Source organism: Plectropomus leopardus, chromosome 16 (genome assembly GCF_008729295.1).
Source record: "Plectropomus leopardus isolate mb chromosome 16, YSFRI_Pleo_2.0, whole genome shotgun sequence".
Lineage (NCBI taxonomy): Eukaryota > Metazoa > Chordata > Actinopteri > Perciformes > Serranidae > Plectropomus > Plectropomus leopardus.
Window position 1 is genome coordinate 5,167,558 of NC_056478.1, and position 16,003 is coordinate 5,183,560.

Consider the following 16,003-nt stretch of genomic DNA (forward strand, 5'->3'; position numbering starts at 1 on the left):
GAAACGCCTCCTAATCAAAATCAAATCACACCTCAGCGTATTCCCATAATGACTTAATATCGGCTGAGCTCTGCGACTATACATAGTATGTCACGTTCTCAAGTGCGCCTCTCTCTCAGTTTTGCCTGACACATTTTAGTCTGACGTAAGGAGAGACTATATATTTGGGTGGTGTCATCAACAATATTACCGTTTCCTGTCAGACCCCCTCCTCTGGATGTCTTAACGTGATGCTGCACGTGCAGGTGTGTCACATGAATCGAGCCTTTTTTGTGAGTGTTTGAAGCCGAGTGCAGTGCACATCCAGACTCTTTCAGGCCAAGTTTGAGATAAAAGGAGACTTAATGGAAAATTCCAGCCTCAGATGCTCTCTAAGTGTCAGATATGCTGCTCAGCCTGCGTCGCTCAGTCCCAACCAGAGGTTATCCGCTGATGTGCGGCACCCACGCTCCTTCAGCTGCCGTGTAAACTTCACTGCTCATACTGTGCAATTTTAGGGTGTCTGCAGGTCCTTGAAAAGTCTTGAAAAGTCTTAAATTCTATAAATATTGTGCCTTAAAATACATAAAATAGTCTTAAATCTGAATTTGTGAGGTTTTCGATGGCCACAAATTGGGGTCAACAGTTTATCAGCTTGGCTGATTATTGGAGCTGATATTTGGCATTTTGCCAGTTATCCGTATCAGCAGTTTTTTGTAATGATCATCGATAAGACTGATCTATTAAAAAGTGCAAAAAAGTGTCAGAATTTGAAGGAAATTTTACTTTGTAAAACCTCAGGGGCAATTTTTATCTATTCATTTTTATTTCAAAAGTCCACATTTCTGATGTAAAATTTTTTTAACTTAACACTGAACCTAATACTGTCCTTTTACTTTCTTTTTGCAATTATCTGTTGGTAAAATGTCGATTAACTTAACTCTAAAACTCTAAAAAATAACTATATTCCTGCATTAAATCTTCCTCTGTGCTGTACTTTTATGTTTACCTGCAATGCCAGAATAAGAAAAAGATGATCTGTCAAAAAACACAGCCTTAAATTTGGTTTAAAACTTAAGCTGAAAAGTACTAAAAAGCATTAAATTGAATTGTCTGATGCCTGTAGATGCCCTGTTACTACGGTTTCATTATCCGCTGTTGCAGAGAGGCTGCTGGGGAAGAGACTGGTCTTTCACAGTGAATTTCTCCTTGTGTAAATATGTAGATTTCTTACAGCTTGTTATATTCACAACATTTTGCTGAAAAGCCAAGATAAACATCGTAAAACATTTTTTAATAGTCGTAGAGTTACAAGGCTCTGTCTGCTGGCAGTTAAACTTTCTAGGATTTGTATTCCTCCAAGCACAAATATATATAAATATATATCTCAACTTTGGATTTGAGCTCAGCAGCCCAGGAGTTTGTGCTTTGTTGTTTCAGACGTTGCACTAAAATACTGTGAGGCTGAATAAGGTATGTGTTCAGGGAGGTGGTAGTGGAGGAGGGTTGTGCTGTTAAAACTTGTGCTGTCGAGCTGCCAGTTACTGCATAATCAAGTGATTGCGATTAGGAGCCAAGAAAAATCAGATTTTCTGCAGTGATGGATTTGTTTCTACTTTTAGAAATGTCCATTAGTGTCTTTGCGCACTGGTCCAAGGCTAGACTTTAATCTCGGCACTTAACAGGTGGCGACTTTGTTTGAAATCACATAATCTAATGCAATTATGCATCACATTGTGTATTTTAATGTAAATGCATTGCTTTTTTTCTGTTCATGATTTAAGTGCCAAGCTTTTTGTCTTGCAGACATGCACACAAAGCCAATATGTGAGGCATCATATCAGTAAACTCTGTTCAGTTCTTTTCAGCAATAATTAACCTGATCATGGACTTGTAGTGCAGAGTTAACAGACGAGTGCAAGTGGGCTAAAAACTAAAGAGATGAAAAAAGATTTTAGAAAGAATACTGTATTCTGGGGTTGGGAATTATTGGAGGCCCCACAATATAATATTATCACGATATTTAAGTCACAATACAATATTAATGCAACAATAACATATTTGGCAATGTATGATGATTTATTACCCCTTTCAACTGCCAAATAATGTTCCAAAAAGAAATGTTTATCACCATTTGTTTTATCCAAAAGAATAAAGTTTTCATTCTGTTTGTCCCACTTTATTTTTATTGTAGCAAACTGTATCCAATATATCTATATCTATATCTATATCTATATCTATATCTATATCTATATCTATATCTCTATATCAAAATGTATATCTATAAATCTATATCTATATATAGATAGATAGATAGATAGATATAGATATAAGACACTGATTTTGTTGTTCTACCAAAAGTTTAATTTTTATTTATATAATATCAGTTAATGTAATAATAGTTTTTCTGTGTATTGATTTAATGTTTCCACACAAAATTACAATGTTGTATGGATTTTTCGTCACACCTCTACTTTATTCTCAACTGTAGTCATTAATGATCAGGCAGTTTTAATCAAATGTGATTAGTTATTTAAAAACATTTCTTAATTTAATTGATAGACCAATTACTGTTTTGTGATATATATTTCAGAATTGCAGGCTCAACCTAAAATGACCTTTCTAATCTGTGCAAAGTTAGGAATTTAAAGATCTCCTGTCCAATAATGTTTCTTCTGTTTGGCTGCAGATACAATCTGCTGAGATGCAGCAACAACAGACTTAAGAGCTCCTCTGTCCCTGCCGCCCTGGCCTTTTAAATAACTTAATGTGATCTTTATATTGTTTTTATCGTTTACTGTTTGTCTGATGGTTATGTGGTTACCGCTGGCTGTACAACAAATTGGCCCTTAGAGCTAATAAAGATATCTTTGATCACCGGATCCTCCCTAGTGCTTCTGTTGCAGTGCGACTAATGCGTTACAACAAGCCCCGAGGAACAACACTGGGCTTTGTAGCCAATTCGAAATAGTAGCCAAACCGTGCAGTTACAACTTCTGAGTCCATCACGTGATGCCATGGAGCCCAAAAAAGACTTTCTCCATTGACTTAAAATGTGAAAAAGACGTCTGTACTCCCCAGTACGAACACAAAACAACTTCAAAGAGACACAAAATGACTACAGGAAGAGGCAAAGCAGCAAAACAGTCACCCAGAACCACCCTTGAAAGACAAAAAAGACCTAATTAATAATAAAGACACAAAATGACCTAAAAAAAAACACAGTTTCCTCAGAGAGACACAAAATAACTGGAGGAAGAGGCAAAGTGACAAAAAAGTCACAAAGAACAACCCTTAAAAGACCAAAAAATGACCTCAAAGAGATACAAAGTAACCACAAAAAGTGGCATTAAAATGGAATAAAAAGAGCCCAAAACAACAAAAAAAAGACACAAAGTTACCTAAAAACCACAATCACCTCAAAGAGACACAAAATGACTGCAACAAAAAGAAGCAAAATCACCACAAAAAAAACTGTGTGCTTGTTTCCAGTCCTGCGTTGGAGAGACGGTGGGACCTTTTTCATGTCTGTGCCCAGAGCCTCAGAGTCTCGTAATCCGCCCATGAACGTGTCCCCACACTGCGATGACAGACCTGGTCGAAAATTGTCAAAATATCCGTTTAGGGAAACGAAGCCTGAAAAAAATCCAGGTTCTACATATGTAAATGCACATGTGTTAGACCTGAAATAACCTCCGAATCAGAAAGGCTTTACATGTAGTTATTCTACTTCTCAGGAGAGGGTATTTTAGGATGGGCCCCTGGAGGGTCGGTACAGTACAGCAGCTTCGCTCTGTGAATTCAGCATCTCTTTGTGACTGCAGGAAAGAAGAAGACAGATTCTGTGTGGGTTTATGAGCCCTGCGCTCTGTCCTTGAAACCTCCACGGGCTTTTACACCTGGTTGCTACAGGGTTTTTTCAACTAATTCTTTTTTGTTTTTTCATCTGTGTCTCTCTTTTTCTGTCTCAGGTTTGTGAGCAGCTATGACGAAGTCCTACGAGTTCAACTGGCAGAAGCACCCTGCCTGAGTTCATGCAGGAAGGCGCCTCCTTCGAAAGATTCGATGAGGTAAAAATTATGCATTTCTCTGCCTCTTACGAGGTTTCTACATTTGGTAATATAAAATAAATAAACAGAACCGCTCGGAGTGTAAAAATAAACAGCCTCCTAACCTCTTTATGCCACATTCATGATACATTAAAGCATATCTCGACGCTTTCTGATGCAGCGGAGATTCGAGTTTAATGTCCTCCGTCAGTGTGTGACGGCTCAGCCTGTGATGCAAGCTTGTCAATAACCTTGTTGATACTGACAAAGGTTATTTGCGCTGTCCTATTATCATCCATCACCCTTAATGACCATCCCCCGGTCAGTCATTAGCCCGCACACGCACACACACACACACACACACACACACTCACACACACACTCACACACACACTCACATTATGTAGCAGAGGCGTCTCCTTTACAACCTGATACGTCATTGTTGTCGTCGGCGCTCTGGCTGTGGGCAGGCCGCATTGATCAGCCTCATTAAGGAGCTGTGCTGAGGCGACTGCTTGTCTGCAACACCAGAGTCTCAACCAGCAGCCTGAAAAGATTATCTGTTTGTCTGTCACTGTGTGTCAGTGTGTTCTTTGTTTTTACGCACAACGCGAATGATTTTCTTTATTAGTGTGTAAAAGGTCATAGGTGTAAGCGGCGAGGATTCGCCAATCCTGGGATTTTGAAGTGCTCACTGTCACTAAGCAGGTTTCCATTAACTCTCAAATTGCAACAAAGTTTTATTTCAGGTGATTCGAAAAAGCCGTATTTTGCAAAACTGCAATGGAAACACTTTATTTTGCTTTTCTAGGTCACATGATGCTATGGTTATGTGCTCGTCGGTAGGAACCGGCTCCCTCATGATGCAGCAGGAGCTACAAGAGCTGTTATTGCATCACATGATTATAGTTGAGTGGATCATCTGGAAGTTTTGAATCCACAATTCCTCGGTGAAATCGTGGACTATCAGCTCCCAGAAATCCCTCATACGTGGCCGCTCCAAATATAAGGGGCTCACCTTTCTATTATCGCTTATATAACACGCCTACGTCGCCTTCCATCGGACATGAAGATGCTAGTTCGGTGGCTGCAATAGAAATAAACCTGCTGATGTTTTCGTCATCCATCGTCATGCTTTTGGGATGCTACCCAGACTCAGTGGAAACACAGTCATCTCACAATTTCTGTGCAAATCTGTAATGGAAACCATTGACTTTGGCTTCACTCAAACACAGCAAAGGTACATACAGATACATAACACAACGAACCATTAAAAGCAGACAAATATTCAATATTCACGGTCATACAAATAGACTGATACAGTCAGTCTGTGTTTATTGTGTGTGTGACGTAAGGAATAAAAGACTCCTTATATATGTTCTGGCTGGTTTTTGGCCAAAGGAGAGATGCTCAAACTCTGAGTGTAATGGATGTGAGGTATCAGTTACGTGTCTGCTCTTCTTTCGTACAGCTCCGTCAAATATTTTACAGAGTTGTTTTTCCCTCCCTGCAATGCTGACAATCTCTGAGAGCTTGTTTTCACTCTTTGCACTTACATTTAACATTCAACACATGCTGTTAGGTTTAATAATAAAATCAGTGTGCCATTTCAGGAGTGTGTAAACTAAGTAATTTCAAAAAAGCTGAATTTTATACAAAATAATATTGAATTATTTCTCAGTTACAGCCACAGTGAAATCTATTGCCCATCTAAGCAAAAAACTTCAATTAAAAAAAGATTTAGAAAAATTTACTAATGACATGTGTGACCCTTATCCATCCAGCCCTGCATGTGTATCTGTATTTATGATGTGTATATCTCTGTCTCTGCCCACGTTTCCTCCGACTAACTTAATCAGGACACTTAGCTAGGACATTTGCCGAGCAAAGACAAAGTGTGTCACACACACGCGCTCACGCACGCGCACATATACACGCACCCTTTGCACACATCAGGAAATCCCCTCAGTCCTCTCCGTTTATGTGGGCATCAGTGGGGGGAGGAGGATCCCTCTCAGGCAGAGAAGAAAAAACTTGAAAGAGCGTAGGGAAAAAGCATCAACGAATCCACAGCCGTGTCAAAGTGAGCCGTGAAACTGGGCCGGCGTGCTTCTGAAGAAAGTCCTCCGTGTGCTGCCGCTGTGAGCAGGAGCCAAGCTTAGGACGGCCTGGATGGTAATAAGGTCGACCTCTGGCAGTCACCTTAAACATTAAAATGAACGATGTCAGCTGGGACGTACCACTACCCTCTCACCCCTGCGTTTTGTCATTAGTGAATTATAAATAAAGAAAAAGTACAAGAATTAATTAGAATTTATTTTTTTAAAAAAAAAAAACAACAACAGACAAACAAACAAACAAAAAGGTTAAATAATTTAAAAAAGGAAATGATCTGGGGAAAAAAAACTGCTGAAAAATGCTAATAATTCTGTAAAATAATATTAAATATAAAATTATTATTATCATTATAATTATCATTAGAATTATAGATTCTTGGACATTATTCCCAAGCTTTTTAAAAATAATTTTCTAAATGAATTAATTCTTGCACTTGGACATTTATTGCCAAGTTGCTCACTGCATTATATATTTAAGTATGTGATTTTTTTCCATTTTAGAGTTTCTGACTGAATGTGATTCACCGTAGCTTTTATTTCGAGGTCAGGTCTTACACGTGTAGCAGCTAGTTATACTGTCTTTTTCGGGGTGGAGGCTAACTTGGTGGTTTTGGAAAGTTAATTTTCCAAACTCACTGATGGAAAGCTGACTGAGTAATGTCAGTCATCCGTGTGTAACTCTGTCAAGTGTCCTCTGGAAACACCTCCGTTGTGTTGTGATGTATCGCGCCGTGTTTTCTTAATGTGTTGTGGATTTGCAGCGTGTCTCCAAATGCTGCTCAGAGTCTTCAGACTGATAAAGATGTAAAAATGTTATGTTGCAGTGCGTTTGCCCGTCGGCGCCTGCAGGTTCAGAATAAATGCAAAACTGAAATGATGAGGCTTCGGCTCGGCACTGTGATAATTTGACATAATAGAAACAGGCTTTGGAATATATACATACATATATAATGTTTGCACATGCAGGTTTGCATCATAGAAACGTGACTGTTAGTTTGGCGGAGGTCTCGCTCTCAGAGTCCCTCTAGTTTCTGATGTTATTCTTACTTTTCTCCGAATAATAAAGGCAAGAATTTCTTAAATAACAGTTGCATCAGTTATGATTGTATACCTCTGATTGACAGTTTAATGTCTGGACGTACAGTCCTTCATTCAGTAACAAAGTTTTTGTTTTTTATACCTGACCTGTCGCTCATGTTAGTCCACGTCAGAAACCGTCTTTCGTTCTGTGTTTGTGTTGATGTGAGCGAGTGAATAGCTGTTGTTCTGTTGCCTGGCAAATACAAGGCCTGCAGGGGACATCTGCGTCGATTCAAATGACGTCCGCCAAGTCCACCCACAGACACAGACATGCTCTTTATCAGTCCCTCTCATAAGGGCACTCACACACACACACATACACACACACGAGCACACACATACACACACACACACGGGCACAAATATGCTAAACAGCATGGATTTTTTTCCACAAAACATTCTCCACCGAGTGAAAACCCCACTGAGGGACAGATGGTAGAGACAGGTAATGCGCAGGTGTTTGTGTGTCTTTGTCTCTACATTTTTATTTATTTAAAATCTATTTCAGCAGGAAAATCTCTTTTACAAGAGTGTACAGGCCAAAACATGCTGCAGCACTTTCAAACAAAGATGCAGACATGAAACAGTTAAATTTCTGACTTATAGCATGAGTGTTTGATGTACTGCCGTCGTCTCCAAAGTGTGGCCCCGGGGCCAGTTTAAACGGCCCTTGGCTTGTCTATCAAAATGATATGATAATAATATGATCAACACAAAAGTGGTTAATGAAGCAAAATTACTTTACATTTCTTTTCCTTCATTTCACGATGGCAGGACAATCTTACAGTTTACAGCCTAACAGCAGATATTTCCTGCAATGTCACAGACAAGGCCGCAGCAAAGAATCATGAAGTTGTTGCGTTTGTGTCATGCTGTATGTGATTTTTGTTTTTTTTATATAAACTCATATTATATAAGAAGTGGCTGGCCTGCAGGTATTTTCACATTATCTGATCTGGCCCCCATTCAGAAAACCCTGACGTACTGTAAAACCGTGCAGTTTTCAGTGCAGTTCAAAGCTTTACAGGAGATCCTTATCACTACATGAAGTATCTCACTGCTACATCTGTTTATTACTGTCATTTCCAAAAAATCCTACCTGACATGGAGTCTCTGTTAGAGTATTTTTGTCCCAGAATGCTTTTTTGTGATATTATATTGAAAAGAGCAGTGGTGCTCTGGGTTTCTGACTAACTGTGCAGAGTTCCCACAGTCATGGAAAACTCTGGAAAGTCATGGAATTTATACAATCCCATTTTGCAGGCCTGGAGAAGTCATGTAATAATTAAAAGTCATTGAAAGTTTTGGAAAAGTCATGAAATTTTGAAAGAAACTCATTGTTTTAACTTAAAAAGGTTAGTGTCCAGGCTGACATAAACGTTTTAGTTGAATGAATTTGAAAAGACAAGTTGAGGTAATTTTTTTAATGATTCATCTTGTCTTCTTAAATTCGGTCAACTTAAAAATTTAAGGCAGACCAAAAACTAACTTTTTTAAGTTAAAACAAAGTCTATTTTTACAGTGTAACTGTAATATTGTTTTTTATAGCTGTCGACTCAATGCAGCTCTAATGTGTGTCTAAGTGTGTACTTTTACTTTATCTTAATGTGTATCTTTACCTCTGTATGGTACAGGTGAGGAGGCTTTTTTTTAAAAAAAAAAAGATATAGATTTCCAATAATTAATCAGTGTTTGTCTTTGAGTGAGAGATTTCAGATGAGTTTCCCTCTTTGACGTGTCCTAAAGCAGAGAGGTCAGAGGTCAAAGATCCTTAGTGATCAGTCATGCTAACAGCCAAGGGGCTTCCTGTGTGTGTGTGTGTGTGTGCGTGTGTGTGTGTGTGTGTGTGTGTGTGTGTGTGTGTGTTTCATTCATTGTCTCACTGATTAGAAATCAATCACTTAAGATCTGTCCAGGTGTTTGGTTTCCATGGGGACTGACTCAGCCTCGTATTGACAGACGGTTAATGACAACAGATAAACAATCATTTCTGTTGGTCATTTAAATCATTAATTTTACAAAATGTTACATAATTACTGCCAGGGCTGCAACTAACAATTATTTTTATTGTCCATTAGTTGTTTGGTCGATAAAATATCAGAAAAATGGTAAAAGACGTTGATGAGTGTTTCCCCAAAGCCCTAAGGTGACGTCTCCAAATGTCTTTTTTGGTCCACAACCCACATATAATCATTAAAAGAGGGAGTGAGTAAGATTTAGTTGAATTTTGTTGCATCTAGTGGTGAGGGTTGCAGATTGTAACCAGCTGAAACATCTGTTTGAATTTCTTCAGTTTTTATTGTGCAGGAGGTTTTTAGCAGGAGCCAAATCATCCGCAGAGATCTCTTCCTCTAAAACAAACAGACTAAGTGATTTAAACACTTATTAAAACTTGTTTTTTTAAAAATTGGTGTTTTTCAGTCACTGCCATTTGCAGGGGGGCTGCTGAATGTATGTTAACGGCTCGTTCTAAAGTAACAGAAACACAATAATTCTCATTTTCAGGTGATTATACATTAAAAAAAAAAACATACTTATTATATTTCATTCCATTTCTGCCAATATATCCCCCCCAAATCTCACACGCTGGACCTTTATGGCTTCGTGCACCATAGCTGTATGTGTGTGAAGTGACTGTGTTGGGGGAAAAAAAAGGAATATATAAAGTACAAGCATTCACACCATTAGCCAGATGTGGAGAGAGCGTCTTTAAATACCCAAACTGCAGAGCTCATTTACAGTTTCAAGATAATAATAATAATAATATAATAATAATAATAATGCATTTTATTTATAGGCGCCTTTCTTGACACTCAAGGTCACCTTACATCATCAACATAAAAGCAGACACAATATTAAAGAGACAAAATAAAATATAGAAATACAATATAAAATTAGACAATGCAGTTGTGATCAGAGGGAGTAAGCCAGTTTAAACAGATGGGTTTTGAGTTGCGTGTAATGATACGGGCAGCTGAGTTTTGGACCAGTTGTAGTTTATGGAGGGTTTTATGTGGAAGGCCAAAGAGAAGAGAGCTGCAATAATCTAAACGGGAGGTGACCAGACTGTGAACGAGAACAGCAGTTGAGTGTATTAAGATGTATTAAGATTTTAATAACAGGACGGTAATATAAACCACTTTGAGTTTAAGACGAACCACCCCTCACATATAGAAAAAGGCAAACAGTATGGTTAGTTGTGGGAAGATAATGATAACACTAATACATTTTATTTGTAGGCACCTTTTAAAACACTCAAAGTCACCTTACAAGGCAGATTTAAAAAAACAACAGTGTAACAACAAATCAGTTAAATTGACAAGACAAGTTTGCATTATATAAAATCATAATGTACAAAGTTTTAGTGTGACCGGATCAAGCTGAATATGAAAACAGCACAAAGAGCTTTCTGAGGTAATAAAAACACAGTTCTTCTTCTCAGGTGCAGTAGATTTTTATATATGTCTATTTATAACAAAAGCAATACTTATTCTGTTTTTCATTTCTGTCAGTAAATCCCCTTAAATCCTACACACTCGACCTTTTACTGTCAGAAAGAAATAAAGAAATCAGAAGATATTCACATTTAAACGGCTGGAATCTTTTCGACTTTTTTTCATTTCTTTTTTGTGATTAACTTTTTATTTGCATTTTAAGATGACAAACATCTGAAAACATACATGTGGCAAATACATTGGTAGGTGCTTGCACATATAGACTGAGAGCGTCTCGAACAAAAGGACAGGACGACAAAAAAAGAAGGCACGTTGAGCAAATAAATAAAATAAAAATAAAATAAAACAAAACGAACTCAAATGAAATCAAAATAAAATAAAATAAAACAAAATGAACTCAAATGAAATCAAAATAAAATAAAACAAAACAAAATGAACTAAAATGAAATCAAAATAAAATAAAATAAAACAAAACGAACTCAAATGAAATCAAAATAAAATAAAAAAAACAAAATGAACTCAAATGAAATAAAAATAAAATAAAACAAAATGAACTCAAATGAAAATTAAAATAAAATAAAAATAAATAATAAATAATAAAATAAACAGGGCAATGACATTTTTTCCTTTAAAAATTGGTCAAAAAAGTTAATTGTTGTTAATTTATGGAGAAACTCAAAGCTTTGTTTAATCCGTCTGAGGACATGGAGCCACGGACAACCTGCCGCTGTTTTCCGCACGGCTGATTGTCGCTGTTGCACCACGCGCATACGCCGTCATCACTTGCGGGCAGGTAGGAAGACACCTGTACACCCAAAGACGAAATTTGATAGCGCGAGCTGCAACATGACGGAAGACAGAGGAAATATCGAGGGGAGAAAAGCAGAGACAGACCGGAGAAAACGACCGAGACCCGACACAAGGTGACGGTGACGTTAGCATTGACGTTAGCCTCCGAGCCTCCAGCACCGGGAGCTGTCCCATCATCCCCCCGAGAAAGGCCGCTGGCTGACGGTGAGAGCAGAGCAGCTCCTCCGTCAGCTGAGCGCGGAGCTCCGGGCTGCAGGGAGGGAAGCTAACAGCGTTCACCTGCAAATATCCGCAATTTAAAACACCTGTCAGCTTAATTTTCATCTTTACCCCCAAAACCGCTTTAATGTTACACACACTGTGGTATCTCTGCGCACAGCACGCGCTTTTAAGATTAGGCTAAAAATATGATGCATTATTATTATTATTCTCTACGTTCAATGAGTTTACTCTTTAAACAACATAAGCCCTAATATTCAGTAATTTTGAGAAATTTAACCCTCAACTTGCCAGAATTTGTTGTGATGCCACTATATTTTTAGATGAAAAAAATAATTATTTTCGATATTTCACATGCTAAGTGTTTTTTTTTTGTTTGTTTTTTAAATTATCACATCTTAGGATATGTCAGTGGTTACCAGAAACATTAATTTTTATACATTATTTTTTGTGCAGTGCTAAATGTGCTTTTCAAAATCAGGCTATAAAAATATTATACATTAATATGACTTTATAGTTAATTTAATCGATTATTATTATTTTTTTTATAAATATAAAATATTCATTATGTTTTTAGATTTTAAAAAATTATGTATTTCATTATATTATAATTATATTATAAAATTTATATATAATATATGTATATATATTTTTCCTTATACTTCATGCAAAGTAGATTTTATTATTATTATTATTATTGTTATTTTTATTATAACAGTCTGTGGTATGTTGGAGATTTGCAGCAACATTGATTGTGACGGAAAACCTATTGGAAATAACATGCATTTTTTCCATATGCCAAATATGGTTTAAAAAAGTCAACAGGGTAGAAAATAGTAGAAATTACAAATCCCTAGGTAAAAGCCCAGAATGACACCCAGAAATAATATAATGTGTGTATTTATGATTTCATGACCGTGGGATCAAAAATAGCAGTTTGAATGGGTTTCATTTGCACTTTTTTATTTTTGCATTTAACATTATGAATGTAACAATTTTGTTTACACTGTGTTTTTTAGAATTATTGTAGAGGCTGAGCTGGGAATTTCAATATTGTGCTCGTCTAATATTGAGAATAATTACCTTGCATGTTTGCATTATGAATAACACTGAGCCATTTACTGCTGAGCTCCAGCTGGTCAGAAGAGACAGAGTGGCATGGCACGTAGCACTTCCTGCGTTTTCATCACTCAGCCAATGGCTCGTTAAGTGCTCGGGGGCACGAGTATGGATGAGCGTGTGTGTGTGTGTGTGTGTGTTTGTGAGAGAGACTCAGTTTGGATGTGTGTGAGTGCTTTATGTCCCCTTGATGTTGTGGTAAAGTGAAGCTGATATAGTTAATGCAGGTCATATTGTCTTGTTTTGTATCACGATTACAATTTCAGAGATCATTGTGAGGAGCGGAGAAAATGAGAGCAGGTTCACACACACATACACACACACACACACACACACACACACACACACACAGCTGCACTTACACAGGCACTTAGGAAAGAATGTACACATGTTGAGAGGGAACTGAGCTACCATTACGAGGTACGTATTATGCGATATGGACATAAAATAACGTCACAGTATTTCAGGGTATTTTTGTGATAACAAGATTCTTGATGATATGACAGAATTACTTATAATTATTTATAAAATATTTTATTCTGAAACTTTTTTTAAATAAGTGTTATTGTTGTGTATGTCGACATGAATGTAGTTCGTCTTCAAATATTCAGTAAAAACTAAACAAAAATAATCGTTAGTTTATAAACAACAACAGTAATACAAAGTGAGATTCAGATTCTGTATAAAATGAAAGTTTTACAATAAAATGTATCAAAAATTACACATCTGAACTGTTACCAAATACAAAAAACACTGTTTTCAGTCTGCAAACAGTTTATAAATTAGTTGTTTCCTCCACATACACCTGTTTTTATTTTTAGCTTCACTTAATGTTTCCGTATGTAAAAGTCTGCTGTCATTCTGTCAACAAGATAAAATATTGTCTTTATCACAATATGAGTCTTTCTCATCATATAAGGAATCATACCGGTATTATTGTGGACAGTATGATGTGGCACACTCCTAACGTCTATTCATCGGCCCATTATCGGGTCGACCAATATTGTTTTTTCAGGGCCGATATCGATACTGATTATTAGTACTTAATGATACCGATAACAGATGTTTAGAACCGATACGCATTTACAATAAAAATTTAAATCTTTCTGTCAATATTTAACATTTAGTATAAAACAAACTCCATCACAAAACTTTGTTTAAATGTCTTCACCAAACGTTTAATCAAAACTGAAACTTTCAACATCAAATACAACAAGTTCTTTCTTTTTTCGTAAAGTCAAGCCAAAATTTAAATAAAAAAATAAATAAAAATAGCTCCCTGAGGTTTCACAAAGTACAAGTTCCTCTCATGCTGACACTTTCTTGGCACTTTTTAATTACTTTTGTCGGCGATCATTTAAATAAACACAGATAATTGGCAAAATTCAAAATTTCTGCCCCAATAATCAGCCAGGCCGAGAATTTTTCAGCTTCTTATTCACATCCACCCAAACAAATGACCTTCAGCTGATTGTTGCTTTGCGTGTGACGGGCCGACTGTTCTCATACAGCTCTGAGTTTTGCGGGAGCGGGCCGTCTGATAGTGTCAGAGTAGCCTGCTGTATGTTGGAAACAGTCAGGGCTCATTTGGGAGCGTCTTTCTTTCAGAGAGCCGGTTTCACAATGTGCGACTGATGCCTCCGTCAGTCCCAGAGCAGATGAAAGAGAGTCGAGCTTTTAACTGCACTTACCGCCGTCTCACCATCTCCTAAATGGAAATAAGATCATTTAATTGGTTTTTATGATGGTTTTAGATAACACGACGTAGCCAAATAAAACCCAGCTCAGTTCTATTTGCAGCAGTGCACGTCATGGACCAAACATCCTGTGTGTGCCACATTGTTCCTACCGCTAATATTAGCGTAAGAGTGACCCAGCAGCCTTCTCCTATTCTATTTTTTACTCTCATGTTTTATCCTCTCAGACGTGTGATTGGAGCGGGATAAAAACACACGCTTTGACACGGTCAGACGTCAGCACAATCGCAGCTCCGAGCAGCTGATTGAATTGAGTGAAAAATGTTTGGGTAAGATAAGCACGCCAATGTTTGTAGATTTTCTGCTCCGACGCTCCCGATGAACTGCAGGTTTCACAGGAGCTGATAGGTGGAACATTAGAGGAAGTGTGTGTGTGTGTGTGTGTGTGTGTGTGTGTGTGTGTGTGGTAGCAGCTCGGTGAGCTCACCTTTAAACTTTCATTCAAACACACCACTGAGTGATGAGTAAGTTGACCAAAAATTAAGGTTAAATCTGCAGGTGAAAGTGGTTTTTTCCTTTGTGACGGTTTCATTTACTTATTATTAAAATATTATTTTCAAACAATGTATTTTAAGTGTTTTAATCCTTTTAAAAAGACAGGAATAAGATTTTAAAGTTATCATTTACAAAAAAGTACCTTAAACATAGCACACAAAATTTTTTTTTTTTCTTCTTTAAGTGATAAACAACAACAAAAACCCAAACTTACAGATAATAACTCTCTATAATTATAAATATAGCTTTGTGGACATTTTAATTATTTTTTATTATCACAAACTTCTAATAATCTCTTTCTCTTGAATTCTTTCCTAATTTCTTGCAGTTTCTTGGCCATCTCTTAACAAGTTGCTCCTTACGTTTGTTTTCAAAAGAAATCGAACCATTTTGCTTTTGCATTTTTGGTTTTAAAGGTTGAAATGCATGTTAAAGGCGTCTGAATGCTGCACAAGAAAACTGATGTCGATCTTGGCTTCGAAGGGTTAATTGAGGATGATATAAGGACACCAAACAAAATGTCATATTGGATAACTTTAATGAAGACTGTAGAGTGAACCACCAAGCAAAAAGTGTAAATTAAACTCATTTTAAGAGACTTTATTAACGTTACCCCGTTGTTCGGGTCTTCCCATCGTGTAACATCTTCTCTGATAACTTTTCAAAGCAAAATGCCCAAAATGTCCCAAATTACTTGTTCTGCTGTATATCATTTAAATATATTGTTAGTCACACTCATACTAAAATGCCTGTGGCCGAGATTTCAGGTTTTATTTTTATTTTTATTTTTTTCGCATTTCACCATGAGGTGCAGACAATTCATGTGGCATTTTGTGACTGTGTCTAATAATTGTTAAACTTTGTAAAATTGCACGTCCCACATTGGTCCAAACACATCTTAGCCAGGGTTGTCCACCGTCTCT

At 37.1% G+C, this 16,003-nt stretch overlaps 1 protein-coding gene across 1 annotated transcript in view; it reads left to right on the forward strand.

The window, feature by feature from the left end:
• The window catches only part of LOC121955137 (1-phosphatidylinositol 4,5-bisphosphate phosphodiesterase beta-4-like), a 128,344-nt gene that overhangs the window by 44,019 nt on the left and 68,322 nt on the right, over positions 1-16,003 (forward strand). The window contains 2 exon segments of the mRNA XM_042502959.1: positions 3,951-4,000; positions 4,002-4,049. Coding sequence (XP_042358893.1) covers positions 3,965-4,000; positions 4,002-4,049 — 84 coding nt within the window. The 5' untranslated portion in view covers positions 3,951-3,964.